The sequence below is a fragment of the Dromiciops gliroides genome, chromosome 5 (genome assembly GCF_019393635.1).
Source record: "Dromiciops gliroides isolate mDroGli1 chromosome 5, mDroGli1.pri, whole genome shotgun sequence".
In the NCBI taxonomy this organism is placed as follows: domain Eukaryota; kingdom Metazoa; phylum Chordata; class Mammalia; order Microbiotheria; family Microbiotheriidae; genus Dromiciops; species Dromiciops gliroides.
In genome coordinates, this window is record NC_057865.1 from 271,039,561 (window position 1) to 271,058,210 (window position 18,650).

The 18,650-nt window shown below is 41.6% G+C and overlaps 1 protein-coding gene across 7 annotated transcripts in view; it reads right to left on the minus strand.

The window, feature by feature from the left end:
- CEP83 (centrosomal protein 83) overlaps positions 1–18,650 on the minus strand; it is a 110,959-nt gene that overhangs the window by 5,595 nt on the left and 86,714 nt on the right. For 2 of the 7 annotated variants that reach the window (XM_043965184.1, XM_043965183.1), the window contains 5 exons: positions 18,273–18,417; positions 18,010–18,159; positions 10,278–10,353; positions 5,738–5,895; positions 3,617–3,746 (listed from right to left, as the gene is read on the minus strand). In XM_043965184.1, the coding sequence (XP_043821119.1) occupies positions 3,617–3,746; positions 5,738–5,895; positions 10,278–10,353; positions 18,010–18,159; positions 18,273–18,417 (659 nt within the window). Of the gene's footprint in view, positions 1–3,616; positions 3,747–5,641; positions 5,896–10,277; positions 10,354–17,998; positions 18,160–18,272; positions 18,418–18,650 lie in introns of those variants that run through there. The other 5 variants (XR_006353154.1, XR_006353155.1, XR_006353156.1 and 2 more) reach the window with 5 other exon arrangements.

Consider the following 18,650-nt stretch of genomic DNA (forward strand, 5'->3'; position numbering starts at 1 on the left):
ATGTCCACCTGAACATTTACGTTATTGGAAAATCTGGGCCAGAGCAAGCGAAAATTATCATACTAAAAATATAAAATGAAGAAAATCCAGGCCCCAGTTTACATCTGAGTCTGCCACCCAAACTGAAACAATAAACTGGCAGAAAGACATGGCCTCCCAAACCGAAATGCCCAATAATACAACTCAATCCAAGGCAGTTCAGACTGAAATTCCAAATGACCCAACTCTTATTCCCTCACCCTCCACTTCCTCCATGCCAAACAAACAAATAAAGAAAGAAAGAAATGATTCCCCTGTAGAGGAGACAGAGAAAGTAAAAATTTTTCCCCTTCAAGAGATCCTCGCCCATGGTCAAAAAGGTACTATACGTAAGCTCAGACAATACACACCTTTTACACCCAAGGATTTGGCTTTATGGGGACAAAGCACTCCTAAATTTGATGAAGATCCCACAGCAGTTATCAGGCAGTTTAGAGCAATTTTTAGAGCATATCAGCCCACTTGGAATGATGTTACTGACCTTATGGAAATAATATTGTCCCCAGGAGAAAGAGCAGATATAGTAGCTGCAGCAAACAGCCTGGAAGCCACGGGAAAGGTTGATATTGGGTGGCCTATTCAAGACCCTGACTGGGACCCCAATAACCCTAAGCATTTTGATATGTTGAAAGATGCAAGGGAAACATTGCTGAAGGCAATGGAATCCTGTATTAGAAAGACTGAACTGTGTAATTTAAGATTCTAAATGTGGATTCTAATCTGTTCCCCCAGTTTGGGGGAAACTGACTAAAAATCACTGATAAAACGAGTTTAGGTTTTTAAGGGTTTATTGGAAAATAGAAAAAGATTGAGAACAGAATTCTAACAGCCTGGCATTCCTATCTTTCCTCAAATTTCCTGTGAAGTCCTCTGCCACCACCACCATCAAGTCAGGAAGCCAAAAAGCCCCGCGCTCTCTGCGCAGGCTCCCTTTCCTCCTTCCTGTCTCCTCCCAGACCATAGGAGGCTCCTCAAGTTGATTGGCTGGTAGCCTTGATAGACAGCACCCATGAGCAAACGTCATTTCCTGACGCCAAGGAAAAGCCACAATGCCTCTGAGGCATTTTCCTCATGGTGGAGCTTTCCCACAGCAAGTCTCTAGTAGGTGGCGTCATTCCAATCATTACAGTATAGTGTACAACACCCTCTGACTCCACACCTCTCCAGATCTGGGTACCTGCACACCCTCCAGAGCCCTCGTGGTGCCACTGTGAAAGTTCCTCTTCCCTGCCCTCCCGGTCACCTCATGGTTGGCATCAGTGGTATCTGACAGGATGATGGGCTCTGCCCTCAAGGGAAGTGGCTGGTGACTAAGAGCTCTGCCTCACCACCTTTCATCTGCAGCACTGAGCTACAATCTCCTGTCTATTTCCTGACATTTTTTCCCTCCAAACCCACCCCTCTTAGTCTCCACATTCTCTTGCCTCGTACCCTCCACTGAAGCAGCTCTCTCTCAACTGCCCAATCTGTAACCCTCTCCTCTACCTCCATCTTTCTTGGCCTCTCTAGCATCTGACATTATCGACAGCCTCCCCTTCTGGAAGCTTACTGTCTGGGCTGCTGAAAATAATGTGTATCACCTCTAAAAGGTCATCACTGCAAACTTTTAAAACCTTGGGAAAAGAATGATTTGATCTGTTTAAACAACTTCCGAAGGGTCCTAGTGGGTTTTGGGTCCATTTATCAGAAAATACAGAATCTTTCATAGAGCTTGTTTATAAGAACAAGTGATTGACATCAGGGAAGATGGAAATTTACTAGCTGAGATTCAACAATAACTTGAATTACTGGAGCATGGGGCTAAAAAATGAGTGTGGTGATTTAGTAAGCAGAGCCAATGATACACTTCTTTCATTCAGATGTATGCAAGCTTGTGAGGTATCTTTTTCAGCTGACAATCATTAAAACCAAGTTATCAAGCAAGATAAGCTAAACTTAGAAGCAGATGCTTGAATTGCAAGAACACAAAGTGTTTACCAAGATCTTCAAAATAGAATGAAACATCTTCAATCACATTGCTCTCCCTAAAAATACCATTACTTGAGTGAGAGCAAAAATGTTTTTTTGTGCCATTAATAAATAAAATATTTTCAAAATATTTTATCTTTCTCATTCTTAAGTAAGTTACACATATTTTTCATGTTTGAAAATGTTATTGACAGGGGTGGTATGATTAAAAAACCCTGCAGACTACTGAACTACTCCAAAGCCATTAACAGATGAGGAAAGTGAGGCCCCAGATGTTAAAATGACTGGCAGTCACTATGTCCATTTGGCCCCAGAATCATACAACTCAAAACCAACTGAAACCAACTGAAGAAGTTTCTATCTAAGGTGCTTTAAATGAAAGCTTCCTCAAGAAAAGTAAAAGGCAGGTCTCTTTATATCAAAGCCAAGAATTTGGTCCTTCCCACATTCTAGGGCTTAAACCAGTAAAAGGAAGTTGTGTGATGAAGTCATCCTGGAACATGGAAAATCCAGACACAAATAGTACCATCGAGAGCAGGAAGACGTGAGGAAAGCATAGACAAGCTTCAGGTGAGAAATGACCTTTACTCATTATTTCACTGCTATAACTTTGTTACTGCAGGAGAAAAGGGGTCAGAAAGTGCCAGAGTGAGATAGAAATGCCAGCTGTCCAGTGTCCCCAATGAATGATGTTTACCCACAATATATAGGTGGTTCCTAACTCAAGAACAATTCACAAATAGGAAGCTGATTCTACAGTGTGTCCCACGCTCCCCAATGCAGAGTAACCTACTGAACTGCCTTCTTAGGGAGTAGAGAAAAATCGGGAGCCAGGCCTAGTCCCAGTTCTACCGTGAATTGGCTGGGTTCCCTGGGGCCTTGGTATCCTTACTGCGAAATGAAAGAAGTGGATACAGGTGATCTCTAAGGCCCACTCTAGCTCTGCCTATGAGATTTTGACAAATGTTTCATTGGCTTCTCTCACACAAACAGGGAGCATCGGTCTGTTAATGGTGGTAGGAATCTGACATAGCCACGTCCCAACACTGCTCCCCGAAGCTGCCTTTGCCACTGAGAGCCCATCACACCGCTGACATGAAAGAAGGGAGGGGTAGGTAGACGCCTATCTTCTGAACAACCATGTCTGATTCATACTTTCCCTCTTGTTCTCACACTTCCTCACTGGGTACATGCTCCAGCCTGCTCATACCCACCATGCATCTCTCTACTGCGCTCTGTGTTCTCAAAGTTCCTTAAGAACTCTACAAATCTTAAAGCAGGGAAAACCACTATCATTGCTATTATTATAATTAGCATTACTGATAATGAGCAACTAGGTGGCACAGTGGATAGAGTGCAGGCTCTGGAGTCAGGAAGACACATCTTCCTGAGGTCAAATCTGGCCTCAGACACTTACGAACTGTGTGACCCTGGGCAAGTCACTTAACCCTGTCTGCCTCAGTTTCCTCATCTGTAAAATGAGCTGGAGAAGGAAATGGCAAAGAGCTCCAGGATTGTTGCCAAGAAAACCCCCAATGGGGTCATCGTGAGTAAGACACAATTGAACAACAACAAAATTACCAATACCAGTAATAAGCCATTGCCTTACCTTTTTTTGAGCAAGTGCAGCTCGCTGCAATTTTTCTTTGGCTTGGCTATATTTCTCTTCTTTTTCTGTCATACGTTCATGAAGTTTATGCTTCTCTTCCAACCATTCTACCCGCTTCTCTTCCAATGCACTGTCAAAAATAAATTCAGAAGAAAATAATTTTTAAAATAATTCCTAAATAAATAAATAACATAAGATTACTTTGATACTTAACAGTCAACTCACTACTAAGTTTCACCACAGAAACACAGATCCTGCAAGTTGGAGGGGGCTGTCGGGAGGCATGGAGTGCAGAATGCTTTTTGACGATTCAGCAAATGCAGGCCCTGAGAAATGAACAGAGCTGCCCAGGCCTCCTGATTCCTAGGCCAGGGAGGAGGCAGAGGGGTATTATGGGAGAGTAACAAACCTGGCAGTCAGGAAGCCTTGAGTTCAAATCCTGATTCTTTTTAGCTCTGTGACAGTACTGACATCCTAAGTTCTCTCCACTGATACTGCCCCTCCCTACGTGCCCCTCCCTTGGAGCCCTTGCTCTCAATCTCCCACAAGCTCACAAGAGGAGGTCCTTGGCTACCCATGTCTGACCTCATGAGGCTGCCAGCGGCCTTCTTGTCCACTGGGCTCCCTCCCCCTCACCACATGACCAGGCCCCTTCTCTTCTCATCAAATAGCCTCTGAATGACATCTTTTCCTCTTGCTCTTGTTCAGTGTGTGCCCCCTTAAGGGCTCTAAATTGCTTCCTGCGCATGCAAACAGATGCACAAGCGAACACACGTACACATGCGCCCTTTGTGCACCTCCCCACTGCCCTCTGGCTGATGCTTCTTTTCACACCTCCAGGGACAGCTGTACTCCCTAACTCATGGGCACAGAGCAACAACTACAGGAGGCCAGGATTAAAAACATGGGCCTCTGCTTTCCTGGCAAGCTTGGAATACTTAAGCGAGCTCTGCCCTGAAGGCAATGTGGCCTGTTCTCCTCAGGGTGCTCGACGCTGCCCAAATCATGTTCTGTACAAAGGGGTGAACAGTAGCTATGGCATCTGCCCCAAATGAAATAATGCACATCCATGTCCCTGACTGTCCTGACTTCCACCACACAATGCAATGACTGGGCACTTCTCCCACATTTGTCAGCACATCTGTCCCTCAATAAAGGTGCCCAAGGACTGAAAACGGGTCTGTGAAAGTGATCAGAGATCATCCCTCTCTGGACCCCCATTTCTTATTCAACAGGGTGGGGAGGCCTAGCTTGGATGAGTTCTAACCTTCTCTGAAGACTCTATGATTTCCCTCCAAGGGTATAGACTGCCTTCTCTTGTCCATGTCTGCCTAGAAATCTTTTGCAGGGAGCCCACCCAACAACAGAGAAGAGTGGCTCTCCATTGGTCATCACATCGAATCCCTAGACAGCCAACTCCCTTTTCTCATCGTGTATTTAATTATCTGAGAACATCTTTTAGGCTACTTCTCTACCATCAGTTTGGCTGCTCATTTTTCAGAACCAACAGCTTGCTGGGATTGGTCAGGTGGGAGCTGCCTCAGCTGTGCTCCACAGCTTCTCATCAGGCACTGATTCTGATCTGTCTTGCACAGGTTCATGGTAGGAACTTACACAGATGACCTGGAAATTACGTCTACACTGGCCACCAGGTGTTTCCTATCTGCTACCATAGAATCAATTTCATTTTGGGTAATGCTTTCTGGTGCCCACCACGGCCAAGTACTTCATGCCTTTTTTACTAAAGAAAGTATTTGGAAAAATGAGCAGAACCAAGAGAATAATTTGTACACTAACAAGCTGGAATCCACTTTTGAGCTCTGCCTGACACAATGACCAATCACAATTCCCAAGGATTCAAGTTGAAACATGCTATCCCCCTGCAGCTGGAGAGCTGCTGGGAGCAGTGAAGCCCAGTCACGTTCTCCTTCATCCTCCCCCCATTTTTATGGCTATATGCAAATGCACAGAAGCATTTTATGTGTACACATAAAACGCACATATATATTGTACGTGTATACGTACACGCACACACTTCTATGTGTGCACAACAGATGCCAGGACTGTTGGGAAGTGTGCTTGCTGTGCATTGTCCTTAAGGAAGCTTCTAGCTGAGCTTACTGTTCAGCCTCTAGTTGAGCCTTTTCTGCTTGAGTCCGCGCATTGCGGCATTCCTGTTTCAGCCTCTCCACCACCTCCTTCAGCATTCGGTTAGAATCCACCAACTCAGTCTCTGACTGTGTGAGGGAGGTCACCTGGATCTGCAAACCACTGATTTGCTTTAAAAGACAAAGCAAGGGGGAAGAAAAACAGATGGTTATTAAACAAAAATATTAAAGATGTAAAACTGAAAGAACCCAGAGGCCACTCCCTCCCCCCACCCAAAGTGGCCCCTAAAGGTGCCTTCAGAGGCTTGAGCCACAGACTGCAGTGGCCAGTAGCAGTGCACGTGGCCAGTATCTGCCTAGCGCCCAGCCTGCTAAGTCTTTCTCCTCCATCTTCCTCACAGTAAAGTGGGACGGTTGGGAAAAGAAAACAAATTTAACCATCACCATGTTCTTGTAGCAAAATTACCCCCTTGTCTCCTGGAAATATCAGGCCCTGAGTTCAGGTAAACAGAAAACCATTCAGAGAACAAGTAATGGGTAACAGATTCACCTGGACATCTCAAGACAATCCAGCTCCTTCTCAATAGCCTCTTCCCTATTTGAACTGTCTCTCTTCTTCACCTCATCTCCTATGAAGCTGCCAAAGTGACCATCCTGAAGTACAAATTTGAAAACACACCTGCCCCTCTTCTATCAACTCCAACAGCTTCCTGCTGATCCTGGGATCCAACAGAGACCACTGGTGGGCATTAACACCCTTCCAACCTGGCCCTAACCTGCCCTGAATAGCCATACAGTACAGGATTCCCCGCCCGGCTTCCTGTGGACCAACTCAGGTCCTCACACTCAGAGACACAAACAGGGAAGTCAGGGATGACGTTGAGCACCCAGAACTCCATAAAGAGGAGTGCATCGAGACTGCACACTGCAGAGCCCTCATCAAAGGTCAATTGAACTCAATATTCTATCTACGGGGAAACAGGATTCCCGAGACTGCTGCTAGAAGCCATACTGTCTACCATTTAATAAAGCACCAAAAGAAATTACCTACTTGGCTACCTATATTGCTCAAACTAACTTGACAATGATTATTCCTAAGTTCGCCCGATCTCCTAGGGTATGTATGGCTTCTTCCAAAATCATGGAGCATATTCAATTATATTACATTATATTACTATTAACAAAAATATTATATTTTTAGTGAGGAAAAATGATTTTTGTATCATTGGTAAATAATAATTTAAATGTTTTTAAAATGCATCTTTATCTCACCTTGTTAAAATTTCTATTTTTGTGCATATCTTATAATCTGCATTATATCAATATTAGTATTGTGGTAAAAAATGGACGTTTTAGCTGAATCATTTGAGAGTCGAGGGCATGCTACTGAAGCAGCTTTTGAAGGACCTCCCTTTTGGGGAGGAGACCGCAACAAACTTCCGGGACGCCCGCTTAAAACTGAGGGAGGAATGGAAGTTCACTCTCTCTGGCTTTTAAACTTAGCTGTGGCGGCGCATGCGGTTGGTGTTCGGCTCTGGGTGTGCCGGTTCTTGGCCTGGCAGGCAGTTTGGGATTCGGTGAGTTTTATTAAGGAAAATAGACTAAGTTTAGATCCAAGATTATTCATTTGTATTTCTACTTCCCTATTTCTCTAATTGGTATCACCTTTTGTTGTCTAATTAATTCCCAAGCAATAAAAACTAATCCCTCACAGATTAAAGCTCAGAAGCTTCTTTTTTTTAGTGGTCTGGGAGATATATATATATATATATATATATATATATATATATATATATGGGAAAAGTTAAAAAGGGGAGTTTAATGCTCATATATCCAATTTTGAATCTCACAGTATGTATATATATATATAAAAATCTACTTAGTACAGTAGTAGGATAGGTATAGGGATTATAACTGTAATTTTATTGCTATAGGGAGCTTCCAAGTAAGGAAATTCCCTCCACCAATGCAATTAGGGAGGTACCTTCTCTGCAACTTATAGTCCTGGAGAATTGTGTAAGCAGTGAGGTGGTGACTTGCCCAGTTACAAAGCCTGTACATGCTGGAGGCAAGATTTGAAGGCCAATCTTCCTTCCCTTCACAACTACTTCTCTGTCCCCTATACCCATTGCCTCTCTATAGCTACAGCAGTATGTGTTAATGTATGTATAAATACAAATGTATACACACATGTGTAGAATTTATAAATGTTTAGTCACTTCAGTCATGTCCAACTCTGTGACCCCCATTTGGGGTTTTCTTGGAAAAGATCCTGGAGTGGTTTGCCATTCCTTCTCCAGCTCATTTTAGAGTGGAGGAAACGGAGGCAAACAGCTTGTTCAGGGTGACCCAGCTAATGTCTAAGGCTGGATCTGAATTCAGGTTTTCCTGACTCTAGGGCCTGGATTCAAAAAGCTCTATACACTGAGCTTACCTAGCAGCTCTCAATTTATAAACAGATATACATATATTAGGGGAATGCTTGATTTTTTTTTTGATGGGTATACAATCAAAAAATTTTTGGAGGGTACTACTACAGACTTTTATTTGTATATTGTGAGGGCCAAAATTGGATATACAGAGCATTAATCTCCCCCTTTGAACTTCCCCTTTTATACATGCCTCCCAGGTCAATAAGAAAAGGAGTCCCTGAGCTTTAGTTGATAAAGGATCAGGTTTTATTGCTTGGGAATTAATTAGACCACAAAGGTGAAACCAATTAGGGAAATAAGGAAGAAGAAATACAGAGGGATAGTCTTAGCTCTAAGCTTAGCCTATGGAACTTAGGCTTAAACTCACCAACCCAGTCAGTCTGTAGTTACTCAGTAGTTGCTGAAACAGAGCACAAAACACGTGCTCCCATAGGTCCCCCAAACGCCACCACACTCAAAGACCAACTGAAAGACCGCCAACTCCTTGCGCATGCACGCCTCCCAGAAGTTCCCTCCCTTCCCTCACTCTTCTCCCCCCTTCCTGACAAATTTCAGCATTAGGGGAGGCCAAAAGTAAGTCATCAACATATTGTACTAATGTGGAGCCTTTAAAGGTAATGGAGGCTAGATCCTGTTGTAAAATTTGGGAAAATAATGTGGGACTGTTTACAAATCGCTGTGGGAGGCTAGTCCAGGGACACTGCATATTTTTCCAGGTGAATTTTACAGAAAACACATTTAATATTAGTAGAAAGTTCATGCCTGCAGTTGAAATACATTTTAATACCATATTCATAGTTCAAACGACTATGAATTTCATTTTCACTATTATCATTGTTATACTGTGGGGGAAAGTGTCACGTGTCAAAAGAGACGCTAAGACAGCTCCCTCTGCTGAATATGATCCAAGTTTAGAATCAGATTGGCAGAAACTGCCCCCCCTGCAGGAAGCGATAGAACATACCAAAAAGGGAGCACTAATACGGGTTAGAAAATACAGTCCCTTTAGCCCAAATGACTTGAGCGCATGGAAAACAATCATCCCTAGATTTGATCAAAATCCAAACACTGTAATTTCACAGTTAAGGACTATATTTAATACTTATCAACCCACTTGGGCTGATGTTACTCGTCTTATGGAAACTTTACTATCCCTGGTTCCTCATATTTCCGGGACCCCAATATTAAGGCGAGTCACCCTAATACGCTCTGTATATCAAATTTTGGCCCTCGTAATATGTAACAAAAACCAAATAACGCAGGTGTGTGCATGTTCAGCAAACAAGTGTCCATGGAATACTCAAAATGGTCTCTGCTCTCTCCTCTGTCCTAGAATTTTAGCAAATATCAATCTGCATGACAGCTAAATGAATAGGCAGTTTTTAAAACACTCACAAGCCGCAGGCTGATAGGTCTCAAAGTGACCAGTACCAGATAACTCCTCTGTAACCACTAAGTTATGACTCCAAATGCAACATGGCCAAGTGTACACAAGCAGGGCTCTGTGAGGAGATGCTCCTTCCCTTTTGCTTTAAAGCACTGTATGACCTCATGCAAATCTCTTGTTTTCTGTCTCAATGTTTTTAATGATAAAATCAACATTTCTGAAAATACTGTATTATTGCCTTATCTCTTGAGGATACTGTAAGAAATAATAAAATTAAATTAAAAAACTAAACTCAAGGTACCTGCAATTCACCTACAGTGACTTAAGATTCTATACAATCTGGGGCTCTGGTTTGGAACAAGACAGTATTTGATTATAATAAGTAAGAATCATGAAGGAGATCCAAGCAGATAAGTATCTTAAGAAAATACCAGAGGGCAACAGCAACTTCCAAAACTTCCTGAAACTTTAAAAATCTAAGTCACTGACATATTAGCAACTCCAGTGATGGGATTTTTTTTACAATGCTGAAGTATAAAATCTAAATAAAGGGGCTCAATGTCCTTGAGGGTAGAGACTGTCTTCTGCCTCTTTTTGTTTCCACAGCCTCTGTGTAATGCCTGACACATAGTAGGTACTTAATAAATGTTTAATGACTTAGTTGAGACTGTCTGACTGAATCAGTTCTCTAAACAAGCAATTAAAATGTTAACCAACACTCTATAGGCTCTTACCTGTTTCAAATCAGCATTTTCAGCTTTTTCTTTTTCAACGTTCTCATTAGCAATCATCTGCTGCTGAAGCTTCATTCTAAAAATTTGACAGTGTAACAAAGTATGTCATTAAAAACTAATAGTACGATGAATTAATAGTTTATAATCCAACGGTAGATTTTTAGTGAAGTCAGATATTGAAAGGTTACTCCATCTTTAGGGAAAGCCCATCCTGCCCAGTCCACAGCACTGTACTCTGCACACCCTGGGAGGTTCTAGCATATGGAGCCTTGATCCCCATGGTGCCGGGCAGTACAAAGCAGGAAAGAACATTTTAGATCCTTTGGTCAAAATGTCAGCTTCACAGCAGGGAAAGAGGAAAGTGGGGATCCTGTGTGGGGGAGGGGGTGTGTGTGCAAGCATGTGTGCACGTGGGCACACACTCACACATACACACACACAGACTCATTAGCCTAGGGAGCAGAGATATTATACCAGGTTTAAATGTTTCTATCTCTTTCCTCCTCACACTCAAAGCACTTATTTCCTATGCCACTCATTGGGCCGTTAGCTGCTTATGGGAGAGTGAGGCATCGTGAATGGCACTGGACTTAAACTCAGGAAGACTTTGGTTCAAACCATACCTCTAGCACTTGCTCCAGGAAATTAGTTTAACCTTTCTTGAAAATTCCCTGAAATTTATTTACTAAGTCACAGCTGTGGTCTGCTAGTGGTGTTAAGAGAGTAAAGTAAATTGGGAACAAAACAAGCCTTTGACTGTAACTTTGGCTACAGAGCACCAGCCCTGGAGTCAGGAGGACCTTGAGTTCAAACTCAAAATTTTAAAAAAACAAGTGTTAAAAGTTGTTTTTATATGTAATTGGAAAAAAATTTTTTTTAAAGTTACCAATCACCTCTTAAATAAAGGTCTTCTCTCGAACCTTAACCTTTCTTGACCTCTCAGTAGCATCTGACACTGCTGACCACCACTTGCTTCTCTTTTAAGTTTTCCTAACTCCGTTCTCTCTTCACTCTCCTCCAACCTTCTGCTCCTTACAAGTCTCCTTTGCTGGACCTTCAAGTTACACCCACTAACTACAGGTGCCCTCCCCAAAGGCTCTACTCTGGTCCTCTTTTCTTTTCTTGTTCTAATCTCTCACTTGACCTAATCAGAGACACAGGGATTCCGTTATCATCTTTATGCTGAGGATTAACAGGTTTCTTTGGCTCTAGTCTTCCTCCTGAGCTCCAGGCCAGCATTCCCAGCTGCCTGTAGGCATCTCAACATATCCAAAACAGAACTGTGTTCTCAAATGTAGGACTGCTTTCTCAAAATGCCTGATGGATTCTTTCCATTTTCCCTTGTCCTCAGATTCTACAAAGTCTGGACAGTTTTCTCTCATCATTTCTTTTCTTTTTTTTTTTTGGTGGGGCAATGAGGGTTAAATGACTTGCCCAGGGTCACATAGGTAGTAAGTGTCAAGGCCGGATTTGAACTTGGGTCCTTCTGAATCCAGGGCTGGTGCTTTATCTACCTAGCTGCCCCCTCATCATTTCTTAAACCATGATATCCAGGCTTTTCCTTTTTGGTCAAGTTTATCACAGTTCAGTAAATCTTACATTACCTCTCCTTGATCTGTTTGTATGTCAGTTGTTTTTGATAGTATTCACATAATATATTCATTATATTACATTATTAAATGCTTGTTGTCTACCTTCTCTTCTATTTTTTCAGTCTTCTGACTTTATCTTAATATTTCTTATTTTCTCATGGAACCATTAAATTCTGCTTAGTCCATTCTAATTTTCAGAAAGTTTAATACTAAGGTAAAGTTTTGTACTTCTTGTACTGTTAATTCACTTTCAAAGTCTGTCCTTCAAATGTGTCATTTCTTTCCGAGTGATTTTCTCTAGCACTCATTTCATTTATATCATTTTAAACTCTTGCTTCATTTCTTCTGGAAAATTCTAGTGCCTTTGTGGCCAAGCTATGCTTTTCTTTAAGGCTCTGCTTGCATATCATCCAAGTCCAGTGATTTACTCACTATGCTTTCTGGCCACCTTTGTGTTGTCTTCTCACCCAAATGGAAGTTCCTTAGAGTCAGGGATTGCTTTTATTTTCTCTGTAGCCTGAGAGCTTAACACAGTGCCTGGTAGAGAGCAGCACTTAATCAATGTTTGCTGACTGATTTAAAGTGTAACGATTGGAATAACGCCACCTGCTGGATACTAACTGTAGAAGAGTTCTGCCCATGAAGCGAAGGTCTTTGAGGGCAAGACCAGGAGTCTTTGGTATCAGGAAGTGACGCGGACTAGTGGGAGGAGGAAGGAGGAGACGGAGGCTCTCTTCCTTTTGGACTCTGGCGGAGAGCGGAGCTAGAAATGTGCTCTCCCTTTAATAGATAGGAATCTAGGCCTTTCTTTTTCTTTACCAAATTCTTATTCTCCTTAATAAATGCTTAAAAGCCTAATTCTTGCTAAAGCTTATAATTTATTGGCGACCACTCATTAAATAGTTTAGACAGTTTAGCTAGAATTTTAGCCCTTAACAGAAAGAAAGGCCTAGATTCCTATCTATTAAAGGGAGAGCACATTTCTAGCTCCGCTCTCCGCCAGAGTCCAAAAGGAAGAGAGCCTCCGTCTCCTCCTTCCTCCTCCCACTAGTCCGCGTCACTTCCTGATACCAAAGACTCCTGGTCTTGCCCTCAAAGACCTTCGCTTCATGGGCAGAACTCTTCTACAGTTAGTATCCAGCAGGTGGCGTTATTCCAATCGTTACAAAAGTGATCATCCACTCTTTCTCCACACAAGCATAGTTCAGGTTTAGAAAAAGATCAGAAGGAAAGATGGTCTAACAAACAAAAGAATTCTAGAAAGATGGCTATTGTTTTAAAAATAGAAGCTCTGGAGGTTCTGGAACAAAACAATTACGAAGTCCCTGACTGATGTTTTGCATATTTAGGATGTCCCTCACCCCCTTCACTGGTTTTATGAGATGATCCAAGTGACTTTTGAAGGTGCTAAAGGCAGGGATGGTGTGTGGCTACACATTATATTACTCCCTAGAAGACTAGTTAAGCTATTAAGACAAATATGGAAGACTTCAAACTCCAAATTCTGTTCATTCAGCCACTTCCCCTTAATTTAGCCTAGCCTCTCCAGCTCAACCCAGTACTTCCCCATTCTGCAACACTCTCCTGCTATGAGGGAAAGCAGACTTAGAAGAGATACAGATATGTATTGGGGTTGGCTCCCCTTATCGATTCCCCTATCCTTAGTCCTGCATGTTCTGGGGTAGAAAGGAGAGGAAAGGGGACAGAGGAGCAGGGCAGTGAAACTAACACAAAGAAAGGCCTGTGGTAGACAATGGCACCTCTACCCTTTGAAAACTGTCACACCCGAGAGCCTTGGATCCTCTACAGTAACACATTCAACTTGAACTATGACCAAAAAATGCATTTGGCTCAAGCACAGGAGTTTCTAGCATTAAAAATGATGTGCATTTATAAAACATAATATTAATAAGCATCCCTTCATATACATTGTGCCCTCAGCGGCTCCAACTGCCATGACTATCCTAAATCCCAGCCCTAATTAAATGAAGGGCTTCTAGTGTGCTTTTTAATGGGAACACCAACAAGGAAAACACAAAACCAAGTTATCTGCATCCAGAAAGCCTAAGTACAAGTTAGAGATCCAAAACAGGAATGAGTGTTAGGGAAGCTAGATCTGGAAAACAGATATTTCAATTCTGTGGCATCAAACTCAAACAGAAATGGAGGCTCCTGCAGGACGGATGATGATTTACTTTTAAAATGTAATATTATTGGGGCAGCTAGGTGGCGCAGTGGATAGAGCACCGGCCCTGGAGTCAGGAGGACCTGAGTTCAAATTCGGCCTCAGACACTTGACACTTACTAGCTGTGTGACCCTGGGCAAGTCACTTAACCCCAATTGCCTCACTTTTTAAAAAAAAGTAATATTACTGATATTTATTGTCCTTTTATTCATTTTGTGAAATATTTCCCAATTCCATTTTAATCTGGTTCAGGCTGCACTTTGACCCCTCTGCTAGTTCTAATCTATCCTCCCGCAACCTAATTCAGGCTGGCATTCCGTCTCACCTGGACTATTTCAGTAGCCTTCCCATTGATATCCCTCCCTAGCTTTTAGCCTCTTCCCCTCCCTAATCCATCTCCACACAGCTAGCTGTCAAAGTGGCATTCCTAAAGCATGGCTCTGAGCATGTTCTTCTCAGCCTCCCTCCTGTAGGCCTCTAGGATAAACTACCAATCCCTTGATGTGACATTTCACGCCATTTACAATCTGCCTCTAGCTCACCTTCCCAGGCATCCTGCAGAGGCCATTCTAACTCCTGTCCCTAGGCCTCTGTCCAGGTTCTCTCCCACAGCTCAAACTTCTTCCTGTCTTCCTTACCTCTCTCTGCCTCAGCACCTTCCTTCAGGTTCTCTTCTCACATAAAGCCCATCTGATCCCCATATTTTCTCGGTATTCCAGCCCTCAGCCCAACCCAACCCAACCACTTTGCATTTATTTGTCTGTTTCCCCTCCAACTGAGTGTAAGCTTCTTCAGGATAGAGACTATTTCCTTTTTGTCACCAGGGCCTAGCGCACAGTAGGTACTTCACAAATACTTATTAAATGAATGAGAGTTAACTAGCAAGGAAAGAACTGAGGGGATACTTGTTTTTAAAGGGCAAAATAATTATCCAAAGCTATTAGAGTTGGCAATATGAAGTCTTGGGCACTGCATTATGGAAATATATCTTTCTCATTTCCCCATCAACATCCCACTCCTGCCCCTCCTAGGCCTGAGGTCTGAATCTGAAATTTTTATTATTATTGCGAATCCTTACTAGTAACAACTCACTAAATTCTTCCTTGAATTGAGCTCTAGGAAAACATCTTTCATGTATTCTGGTTTCATAAAACCTTAACTGTCAGAAAATCTGAGAGCAAAATTTAAGATCCAAATATAATATGCTTGATTCTGGCGTCTGCAGATCTCTTTCTGCTTCCTTCAATGAAATACTTTTCTGTTTGTCTTACTATTAGCCCCAAAGCCATTTTTCCAAAGGAAAATTTAAATAATTTCAAGCTCACCTAATAATTAAGAATTCGTGAAACAGGTTCTAGAGTGGGCCCCTCCCAGAGATATTTGCATTTTAATGTAGCATACCTGGACCAAAATGTCTTTTATACTTGAACAAAGAAAAGCTTTCCCAAAGTTGTCTATCAACAATTACTGCAGGGGGCAGCAGGTGTAGAGCACTGGCCCTGGTGTCAGGAGGACCTGAGTTCAAAGACAGCCTCAGACACTTGATGCTTACTAGCTGTGTGACCTTGTTCAAGTCACTTAACTCTCATTGCCCAACCCCCCCCAAAAAACCCAAAACAAAACCAAAAGTACCACCGCGCCCCCCCCCCAAAAAGCAAACAAAAAACTAACAACAATTACTGCATTCAAAGAGTGCTAAGCTAAATTATTCTGGTGCTGGGGTGGGGGGGAGGGGTTGCACTGTGGAAAACAGAAAGATAAAGATACAGGAGATCTATGCTGTGCATGTGATCCTCCCACTGATACAAACAACAACTCCTCAATGCCTTAGTAGATCATCTTCATTAAACCTCAAAACAATGCATAACCTTCTTATGATGAGCCTCTCTGGTCTTAGTTAGGCTGGAGCCATTGGACAAGAGATGTACCTGCTTTTACCTGAATTTGCACAAAAACAAATTCAGAAATAACTATTCTCTCTGCAAAGGACTCGCCACAAAATTCCTCCAAACAGAAAGCTCATTTTGTTCATTTAAAATTTTTCTATTTTAAAAATTTCACACACCTGAAACTTTTCTGGAATACACATTTTGTGAAGTTAGGTAAAATTTAAAGTAACCTTAATAAACCAGAAAAATTTCTCTAGCAATAACGAAAATGAATTCAGGGGTGTCTTAAATCACCATTTGAAATTTTTAAATGACAAATTCTGAATGAGGATGAATTTTTTTTAATCTGAAAAAGAACTGGAAGATGTAGTTGATCTTATGAATCACAAATATAATATTACTATAAGAAAGTCAACACTATACTAGGATACATTAAAAGACAATATGCTGGGGCAGCTAGGTGGTGCAGTGGATAGAGCACCGGCCCTGGAGTCAGGAGTACCTGAGTTCAAATCTGGCCTCAGACACTTAACACTTACTAGCTGTGTGACCTTGGGCAAGTCACTTAACCCCAATTGCCTCACTAAAAAAAAAAGACAATATGCTTAGGATGGAAAAGAAATGGGAGAGGAAAAGACTGGCTAAACAGCTAAGTACAGCAAAGCTTCATTAATGCAGTCTAAAATGTTTTTAAAGAAACTCTTTTATTATTGTTAAGAACATATAGGGGGGCAGCTAGGTGGCACAGTGGATAGAGTACAGGCCCTGGAGTCAGGAGTACCTGAGTTCAAATCTGGCCTCAGACACTTAACACTTACTAGCTGTGTGACCCTGGGCAAGTCACTTAACCCCAATTGCCTCACTAAAAAAAAAAAAAAAAAAAAAGAACATATAGGACTTGGAACTAGCTGAGCAGAGTGGAGGCAAGTCACTGAGGTCCTGCTTTAGTGAAGCGATAAGAATGATTTGTAATTAACAAACCAAAGCAAAAGCCCAAGCAACTTCTATTTATCTAATAATTATAATGCCTGTATATAGGGTCTCATTCTTTGTACTTCTATCCCTAAGCACACAAAAAGATTTAATAAATACTTGTTGATTGAATGATAAGTGCATCTTTCTACAGTTACATGGAAAGTTGGAAACATATTCTTTTATGTTATTCAAGGATTTAATAATCCTGTTTTCCACTATACTTCCAGCTAGCCCCTCTGAATCATCACAAATTCTGGATCAGTGATGTCTGAATTATATTTCTGTGTTACTTTTTTTTTAAACCACATAGTCAAAAAAACAGAATGACATATGGCTAACCTTCTGAGTCTGAAATGGAGCATGGTTTAAAAGAAAAAAGTCAAATCAATATTGAGATACATTAGCAGAAATAAAACATGCAAAACCTGGAAAATAATTCTTGCATTGTACTTAATGTATGTCAAATCCTTTAAAGGAGGTGGAGAAACAGAAAGGGATATAGAACAGTGGCCAAAATGATTAATGGAATGGAAAATGATCCCTGGGAAGCAAGGTTAAAAAGAACGGGGTCTATTTTGCTTAGAAAAGCGAAAACTAAGGGTCAGGGTCATTACTGCATGAGTAAATGGCAGGTGTTTATGAATGCCAGGCAGTAATTCTCTATGTCTATAGAAGACACAACAAGAGTAAGTGGAAGATTAAATTACAGCAGGAAAGAGCCTAACTGGACAAGGGCATGGCTTTTTAAACAACCAAGGGATAAAACAGCGAGGCAGGCTCCCTAAGAGAAGGCAGACAGCCACTTCCTGGAGATCTTCAAGAAGACAACATAGAGTTGTGTGGCAGGCCTAGTTTTGACCCTGACACTTCTACAAGCTGAGGGCTCTCCGAAATAACAACTGCAGGTTCCTTCTAGTATTCTTACTCTAGACTCATTGACCTAGTCAAGAACCTCCCTTCCAAAAGCCTATGATACTGTTTTACGTAATGGATGGGGTACCTCAAAAAAGGGTTATTAGACTTTAACATGCGCAGTTAGAAGAGTCACCAGGGTTTTAGAATAAAGAAGATGTATGTACACATATGTAACCTAATACTCTGCAGCTCCCTTTTGGCCGACTCCTCTGCCATCTGTGAAGCCCGCACTTTCTCTTCATACTGATCCTTTTCAGACTGCCTCCAGACATCTTGTTCCACTTTAGTTTTCTCTAAATCTGCTAATTTGTTCTCAAGTTCTAGCCTAAAACGACAGATGATAATTATGTTAAAAGAACCACAATAAGGATAAGATGGCAACAAAATGTTTTCATTTACAAGGAGATTTAAAACAAAACAAGGTATTTCAGCCCTTACTTTTCATCTTGCAAGGCTGCTAGTTTTTGGTAACCTTCTTCTTTGGCAGCTTGTACTTTCCGTACTAATTCACGGTCCTTTTCTAATAAAAGCATTTTGTGGCGTTCAATAGCTGACTTGAGGATTTCATTGTCTGATTGCAGTCCTGGTTGGTTGGTTTTTAAAGAAGGAAAAAAAGATGAATTGTCTTCATCATTACCATTAAGTTAAAAATGGGGCTTAACAGGCATTCACAGATGCTGGTTAAAAAAAAAATAAAAAACTACAACTCTGCAAATTTATATAGTAAATAACTATCCCTCTGAACATGTAATTTCAGTTTGAATAAGTTCTTTAAAGTATCAACAAGTTCTCCTCAACATAAGGAAACTCAAGGAG